Raw genomic sequence first — 9309 nt, 5'->3', positions numbered from 1 at the left:
TAATGAAATAAAATTAATTCTTTACGAGGTATGCTTGTGTGCTGCTCATGCATTTAATAATTCAATATGGTGATGTGAGCTACATATTCACCGAGTGATCTACAACTTGTGTGATGAGATTATTAGTTAGACACAGGTCAAAGGGCAATAAAGTAATAAAATTTAAGTATAAACGGATTTTGTTATGGTAGTTTTCTGAGTATTACCTAAAAATACCTTATTTTTGCATTGGAGGAGTCTTTCTGTATTGCCATAACACTCTCTGATATTAGAACAAAATCATCCTTGATTTTCTGCTCTGAAACTTTTCTATAAAACAGGTTTAGTAATCTTCAGTGAATTAATATACCTTTGTGATAGCTTTTACGATTAAAAACAAATGTAAAGGAAGACTTAGTATGAAACCTTTTGAGTGAAGGGTAGATTTGGTATCAAAACTCATTTTTTTTTACAGGTAAAGTAGAGGCTTAGTTTTAAACTTTTGTATTTTTTTTATGTGTAAAGAGCAGGTTTAGTACAAAACTTTGTGGAGAATGGCTAGTTTAAAATCAAATTATTTTGCTGTCTTATAACAGGCATATTTTTTGTGTGTGGGTGAACAACATAACTAGTATAAAACATTTCTTTTTGGTGAAGACTATTCTTAGTATTGTACTCAGTATGTTAGTTGATTATGTTGTGCATTTGTTTTTTATTTTCATAATTTTGAGTTATTTGTATAATTTTAGCTACTTAAAACAAAATTACCTAATCCATTTTATAACAAATACAGCTTGGAAACTAGTGAGTAGAGAATATGAAGTTGCCAAACAACCAGGTGCAGGAGGAAAAGGTAATTTGTTGTTTTTCATTAATTTACTTGTATGTTATATCTATATGTTCATAGGATTTTAAGTTAGTTGTCTTGTTAAAGTTATTTCTGAGTACTTTAATGCAAAACTAAATAATTCTAATATTTTTATAAAATTAGTATTGATGTGTATAAAGGTTAGCATAGAGTCAATTGAAAGGAAGTATTTAAACATCACTGTGTGCAAAGTTCTTTGATAGATGCTTATATTTGAGCCAATATTTCAGTTACAGAAATTTCACTTTTTTTGCTTTCATTTTGGTAGTATCCTGGTTACTTCATGCCCAATTTTATGAGAAATTTTGTGCATGAATAAAGTTGTTACTAGTTCAGTCAGCCTTGTTTTAGTCAAGATTGAATTCGGGTAGGTGTTACTCAGTTTGAATACGAAAAGCTTCTTTCTCCACAATCATTGGTAATGTTCAAAGTCAACAGAGTCTCCATTGAGTGCCACAAAGGAGCTGGGAAACAATGATGGTAATCTGTTTTTGCACATGTATTCCAGTACACCTTTCAGAGTAATTTTGGTCACTCTTCATGAGAGGGTCTGCGATTTTTCACACAGTCCTGTTGCACTGGCATCAGTTGCCTCACAATCTAATTTGGAGGTCTGTGCTGTGTTTCAGCAACTACCTTGAACCTATTTTTGACAAATCAGCAATGCAGTGCAGAAGACTAAACAATGAAATGTAGTTTCTGAAACCTCTCTTCCATGGATTTAGTAGCTGTATTGACTGTTTTGTTAAAAAACAAACAAACTGGTCTTCAAGTTTCACTGTGGGTATCATATATGCTCATTACAACTTTCATATGAAAAGTTATTTTTCATTCCAAATTTACTTCTTCTTTCCACAATACTTTTGAAAAGTCTTCATCAGCTCTGTCCTAAAGAAGAAAATTGTTTGTATTTTGTAGTTGCTTGCTGACAAAGTTGATCTCATAGTAAGTTGTACCATACCACAAGATTAACCGTAGAGTTGAAAATTTCATCACGGCAGAAATTGTTTTGCTTCTGAACACAATCTCATTCCACTAGCTGTGTTTAGGATGTTGTTTTCTGTAATGGAGACCAAAGAGCCTTAGATCTCTCCCAGTTGGTATTAGAGTGCATTAAGAACATCAATTTAACTTTCTTGTGTGTCACTCAAAGACTTCACAGCATGTAGCAATACCTTCTAATAATGAGTTGAAGCATAAAAGTAGACTTGTATGCTTTGAATGAAGTTGAGAAACATTAATACTTTGGTGCAGCAGTTAAGTGCATCATTCAGCACAAGGTTAAAGGTGTGTGCCTTGCGTGATAAAGAAAAAGCTCTTAAAATTAAGATAGTTATTCTTATCTTTCATGTTGACTCCATTGCCATATCCTTAGCCTTGCGAGTCTTCTAGGGACAGAACCATTTCTTCATGTTTGCTCAGAACAGCTTCAATTATACTGACACCACTTGTGTTTTTTTTTGGCAAAAATCTGAGGAAATATTTATTTCTATTGGCAGATCTTGCAGTAGCGTGACAAATTGAATGATCATATGCATCTCTTTTCTTTGACTTATGTGACTTTTTTCTGTGACTCATGCCTGGAGTATAGACAAGCACAGTTTAGTGTACTTGGTTTTTCTAGCAGCAGTCAATACATGAGTCAGGATTTTATTGGACAACAGTTGAATCAACTCATTCTTATTTTCCTTTCCCAGATAGTGATTATAGGTTTCTTGGATGATAATTCTTTAAGGTGTTCTTTTATTACAACACCAGATATTGAACCCATTATTTTGGTATACATCTGCATTAACAAATGGTGATGTGGAATAGCTTGTTGTGAACCTCCTTCAGTGGTCATCCTTAGGAAAGTTGTACTGGACCCATTTTGTATACAACCTTTTAAGTCAGTTTTTGGCCATTTAGCTTGATCACTCATCAAATATCCATATATTTTTGCTTTCTATTGGTGTTTCATCTTTAGAATTGTCTTTGTAAAAAAGAAACTGGTTTTATCCATTTTTGAAAACAGTAGAAGGAAGTTGTAGCACTTGTATTTTCATTAATTTTAGCAGCAGTAGTTTTTGACTCATCTAATGATGAACTCTTCACTCTTTTAATATTTCAAACTACAAAAAACACCCTTTTGGTTTTCCAAATCAGTTTTTTTTTTCTTTCCTTTTCTGATATTGAGCATAAGAAAGATGGTGCTTTCCACCAGCCATGTTTTTTTTAACTTCACTTTTTAACCATTTTTGAGTTTAACTGTTTTAATTGTAACTTTTTTTAGTTATTTTGCAATTTTTACAAACTTAAAAAAAATCATAATTTTTTTTTATTCAGAACATTTTGTAGAAGTAAAAAACAGTCTGTTGAGATCCAACCTAATTTATGTAGTTTCCAGAACTTTTAGAAAATTCTAGTTTCTCATTTATGTAATGTTTTCGTTTTGTGAACTCCCCCCCCCAAAAAAAAAGAAGTGAAATTTATACTGTATAGGGAGATAAAATGAATATTCCAGTACACCTCCCCCATTCTCCCATTAGCCACCTGTGACAGACCTGCCCAACTAAAGAAACTTAACAAAAGAGATAATATTTTTTTTTTTGTATAAGTTTCTCTGTCCACCCATATTTTCCTCTTACTCATGTCATCCTACATTCTATCACAACACAAGTTACACAGTTCTGTGTTGTGAAAACGTACCACTATAGCAACATCCTAGCATCACTGAAGGCCACAACAATGACTTGTTTTGTTTTTCACTTAATTCCTAGTTCACACCGATGTAGGAAGGTTTTTTTTTAATTGCATCAGTTATTAGGCTTCTTCAATTGTGTTTTACTTGCTTTTGAGATCATGTGTGATCTCCAAGTATCATGAAAGCAGTTTCTTTTGTAATATCTAACTATTTTTCTCACTGTATATTACAGGAGTCAGTTTACTTTGTTTTTTATTTCAGTATGTAAGTGTGATATTACTATTGAGAATGCTGTTATGCTTTTGAAATTCATCACTTTTATATGTTCTTGTGTAGAGTGTTGTTGATGTTAACCATATGGAAGTTGTTTTTTAAATTTTTAATTTCTACTATGAGTTTCTTTATTTAAATATTTATGATTGTCATTGTGACTTAAAATAAAATGGATGACTTTTCATTGATGCTTTGTGGTGTTTAATTTTGAACCAGAATATTACTAGTATTTTATTTTTTACAGTGCCTAGTGTGGTATATTATCAAGACCACAGTTCAACCAGTCAGTTACCTAGTAAGTAATCTTTAAACTATAGTGGATAAAAGGTTCTCTTTAGAACTGTATGAAGAAATAAGTTCTGTGAAGTACTTTTGTTTACACTGATGATATCATTGTACAAAGAAAGTTTCAAATTCTTTATTCCGACAAGGTACCTTACTTCCGCTCGCATACATAACTATTTTCGTTCAATGCTGCCCTCTATTTAAAAAATATTTTTACATGCCACAAACCTTTCACTCCCACACACCCTTTGATTCACATGATTTAACTGATTCTCACATGCAAATTATCATGCGACAAACATCCACCAATAGTGACTCAAGTGACTACCTCTATTTTTGGTTTAAATCATTATTTTTCACTATCCAATACAGTTTTCTAGAATATTACTGTCACATATAGAAAACAGAGCTTCTTTCAGTATTGAAAAGTAATACAACTAGTCAAATTCATACTTTTATTTTTTGGTGGGTAATTGACACTTTTTGGGAATTAGCCTGAAAATTAATTTTGCAGTGAAAGGGTTAAATGATTTTAGTTGAGTGGGATGATTAACACAACTTGACAGTTATACAGTGCATCTTAAAGATATTGCTATGAGGTTGCCACCAGTAAACAACTTACAAAAATATAAATGAAGAATAAAAACTAATAAAAGAAAAAGCTAATATATATAGCTAACATGCTGGAAAGAAACATACACTAATCTAAGTAAAATCAAAAGTCAGGAAAAAAAGAGCAAAAATTAGATAGATAAAAAAAGTTAGCTCAATAATAATAGAACAGAATCGCATTTAACTCTTAATATATTTTAATATATAGTTATAGTGATCATTACAATAAACTTTTTGACTGATGTAATTTCAAGTTAGTTTGCATCAGAGCTGTGTTTTGTGGATTGGTTTGTGACATGAAACTTGATCTTGTGAATAATGGGTGAAAATGTTGCAGATAAATATACATATCAATATGTTCTCTGGACATTTTTGAAAGAAATTGCATAATACTTTTAGAGTTGGGGACTTTTTTTCCTGGGGTCAGTGGAATTACTGCAAAAAAAAAAATATATTGAACTTATGAAGACTACATTGTAATTGCAGCCTATTTATACATTATTGACCATGAAATGGTCGATAGTATATATATCATATAGTATCTTATATGATATAAAATACAATGTAGAAGTAAATTTATATTTTGTATTTTTTATTACAGTAATGACTAGAAATGTATTAAAATTTGCAACTGACAATTTATTTATCTTGTTATTTATTAAAAATTGATTAGTACATTTACATTTGTAATTTATCATATGGCTAAAGGCTGGCACAACTAAGTGGATAAAGAATACTGCTCTGTAAACGTATGTCCCCTTGACCAGAAAGTTGTGGGTTCCATACAAGTCAGTACCTGTTACTGTTTTCACCAGAGCACAAATTCAAGGATATAAAAAGTGTGATGTTTCTAACATGACACATACTCATCATAGAAAAAGTAAATTAAAGAATACAGTTACACAAGTTATAATTTCAACGTAACCCAGTGTAAAAACATATTTTACACATTATTCGCATTAAAGAATACAGTTATGCAATTATAAGTTAGAAACTTAGCACAATGTAAAGATGCAGTATGTTGATACCTCATTTAACACCAAAGTAGCCCAAAACATATTTTACACATTATTCACATTAAAGAATACAGTTATGCAATTATAAGTTAGAAACTTAGCACAATGTAAAGATGCAGTATGTTGATACTTTATTTAATACCAAAGTAGCCCAAAAGTTGGTGACTGGTGCTGCCAGCTGTCAGGAGCTGAAAATTAGGGAAAGCAGCAGATAACCTTGGTAGCTTTGTCCTAACTGAAAAACAAAGAAACAAATATGATGCTCCTGCAGCTTAAAAGGCAAACAAGTATGGTTGCAATGGGAATTGAACCCAAGCACCCCCACCCCTATAATTACCAGGCTATGCTGGCCCAAATGGAAGAAACTTGAATAAATTAAAAAATGATGAAGAAAAATCATAATGGAAATATTTCGATTACTTGGATAGTTAGAATAGTCAAAATAGTAACAGTAGGAACTAATTTTGATTAGTTGATTACTTTCATGAATTATAATACTTATCGATTAAATTAAGCAAAAATTGAATTAATCTAAAATAATGGGAAATTACAGTGGTAATAAGTTGATTACTGGGTAGTTCAAAAACAGTAATAATCAAAAGCACTAATTTAAATTAATTAATTCTTTTTTTTTGTCAATAATCAGTTTAATCATAATTTTGACTGCTGGATAACTGTAATAAAAACAGTAGTTTGTAATTACCCAGCTCTAACTTTAATTATCTTCCATATGCTTATTGTAAAGCACGCTATTGATTTTATTCTTAGTGTTTCTTTATTTTAGTAAGGTAACTGATATTCTTGAAGTTCATTAGAATTGTAATGCACTTGTAGTTATGGAAACTAAATATGTGGCTTGAAAATAGCAATGATGTATAATATCTCCATAAAAACTATGTTGTTTGTTCTAATAAGTATATGATGTTTATAAATGTATAATTAATATGTCAAAATATCTGTCATACTTATTAATAAGCTGAATCAAGTGGCTAGTGCATCACTATTAAGATTAATCTGTATTTTATATTAAGAGACATGGTTACTACAGAACCTTTGCAATGACTAAATAATTATGTTTAGAAAAGTTTATATCATCATTGGCAATGCTTGACCCCCTGTTGATCAGTAGTAAATCTGATGTCTTGTGATATTCAAAATCTGATAGTCAAAATAGTAACAGTAGGAACTAATTTTGATTAGTTGATTACTTTCATGAATTATAATACTTATCGATTAAATTAAGCAAAAATTGAATTAATCTAAAATAATGGGAAGTTACTTGGTGGGCAGAGCACAGATGGACCATTGTGTAGCATTGCAGTTATCAACAAAACAAACAATTGATAGTGTTTACGATTTAGTATGAGTTTACATTATTATATGTGTACATTTTGTAATTAATGACATTTTTACCTGATGTTTTTTTTTCTTTAAATTTAGAATTAACACAGTTTCTTAATAAAATTGTTGCTTTAAAACTTACTTAAATTTTATGTATTGATAAAATATTTCTACTGTACTTGCACATGCTGTCGTGTTAAATTAGCCAGGTTTTGAATAGTTATTATTCTGTTTTTATAGCTAAAGTCAGAAGTCAAAAGCTGTAACTTCAGTGGACCATTTTTCATTTTAAGCACAACCAGATCAATACAATGCTCATGTTACAACTTGGACCTACATGATTTTATGAACATAAGATTGTTGAATGACTTGACATCAGTTCTTTATATAGATATTTACCACTTTGTTTCTTTATTATGGCAGTGTTTTGTTAATATGTATATAAACTGTTGCTTAAGTATTTGATAAATACAATTATATCTTAACAAAATGCAAGGTGTGTGTGCTTTATTTTAAAAACAGTTGACCAATGGAAGAAATTTAGAAATATCTATATTAGTGTATTCAAATTAATTATATTAACACATCATGTACATAATAGATTCATTAGAAATTATTTAAATGAATGTGAGGAAAGCTAAGTATCTTTTTAATGAGAGTTGTCTGTCTTGTTGTAACATGCCATATTTGTCAACAGTATTTTTTAAAAATTTAGTGATATGAATGTAAGATGAAACTCCACTGTAGTGACTTTATATGCTCTGGTATATTGACATGGTTGATAAAATGCATTGTCTGTTTTGCTATTAAAAATTATCAGTTTATATGAAAAAACAACTTTGGGTGTTTTCAGTTGTCAAATAACATACCTTAGTAATATTTTTTTAAAACTAATATTACATGATGATGTGTGATTATATTTTACAAAAACATTGGGATGCTGGTATGTTTCTACATGTTTAGGCTGTTATTCTTCCTTATGATACAACCCATAAATTTCTGATTTAAATGTGCTTTTTAATTACATTACCAGTGTGATGTGACAAATCTATGTTGTTGATGTTAGTTGTAACTTTTTTGCAGTGGATAGTTTTGGCAACCAAAGTTATGTTTATTAATGCAACTTTTATTAACAACTTAGAAGATACTGTTATTGATAAAACAAATTATCCTCAAGTTGATTAGCTTCATTTTTAACAATTTGGCATTCATGTAGTAATAAGCATATCAGTACCTTAATTATCTGAAATATTAAATGTTTTTCCAATTCTTATTAGGCCCGGCATGGCCAGGTGGTTAGGGCACTCGACTCGCATTCTGAGGGTCGCGGGTTTGAATCCCCGTCCCACCAAACATGCTCGCCCTTTCAGCCATGGGGGCATTATAATGTGATGGTCAATTCCACTATTTGTTGGTAAAAGAGTAGCCCAAGAGTTGGAGGTGGGTGGTGATGACTAGATGCCTTCCCTCTAGTCTCACACTGCTAAATTAGGGACGGCTAGTGCAGATAGCCCTCATGTAGCTTTGCACAAAATAAAAAAACAAAACAATCTTATTAATAGAATCAAAGCAAGAATGTCTCACATTAATAATTTGGGAAAACATAAATTTAATTTTTTATTGGAAATGTGCAGTTATTTTTCCCCTGCTGTGAAAAGCAATTTTAAAACAAAGTAATAAATATTTAGTGAAAATAAGTAATAGCTTCAAAATGTAATATTAACTTCTGATTAAAGCAAGCTACATATATGGATCACAATTAAACATTATACCTAGTAATGAGCATAGATAATTAAATATAATGTTCAAACTATATTACTTAGAACCATTAGAATGTATTGCTTCATCATTTCAGTATCTTCATTGTTAATATTTTTGGCATATTAGTAGAATGAGAGGACAAATTGTAGGTAGTACATTTTTACCAGTTCTTATGCTTCCCAAGTTTAACATGTGTAACTTTCAGACTGATAGTATGGGATCCAGTGTAAATGTTTACTATTTAACAAAATAGTTTGAATGAAATCTTCTAAGGTATTTTTCATATGACATAATAAATTGATTTTTTAATGACTTAGAAAACACCAGTAGAAAATAGTGCTAGACCTTGATAACTGTTAGTTTAGTAATTGTGTAAAAAAAAAAAAATTCAGAAATGAATATATTCCCTGTTCAGTTTTATAAACATTTTATTTGTCTGACTTTAGTGTCCAGTTTATGAATAAAATTTATAATGTGATTGTTTTTTATAA

At 30.3% G+C, this 9309-nt stretch overlaps 1 protein-coding gene across 1 annotated transcript in view; it reads left to right on the top strand.

Moving 5' to 3' along the window:
- The window catches only part of LOC106464726, a 28025-nt gene extending 19610 nt beyond the window's left edge, over positions 1–8415 (top strand). Inside the window, exons 4-6 of the mRNA XM_013924879.2 lie at positions 773–832; positions 4048–4098; positions 7298–8415. Coding sequence (XP_013780333.1) covers positions 773–832; positions 4048–4098; positions 7298–7323 — 137 coding nt within the window. The 3' untranslated portion in view covers positions 7324–8415. The remainder of the gene's footprint in view (positions 1–772; positions 833–4047; positions 4099–7297) is intronic.
- Positions 8416–9309: the final 894 nt, after the last annotated feature.

This window comes from Limulus polyphemus, unplaced genomic scaffold (assembly GCF_000517525.1).
Source record: "Limulus polyphemus unplaced genomic scaffold, Limulus_polyphemus-2.1.2 Scaffold1727, whole genome shotgun sequence".
NCBI classification, from domain to species: domain Eukaryota; kingdom Metazoa; phylum Arthropoda; class Merostomata; order Xiphosura; family Limulidae; genus Limulus; species Limulus polyphemus.
Note: the sequence above shows the minus strand (reverse complement) of the source record. Positions and strands in the feature narration are given on the sequence as shown.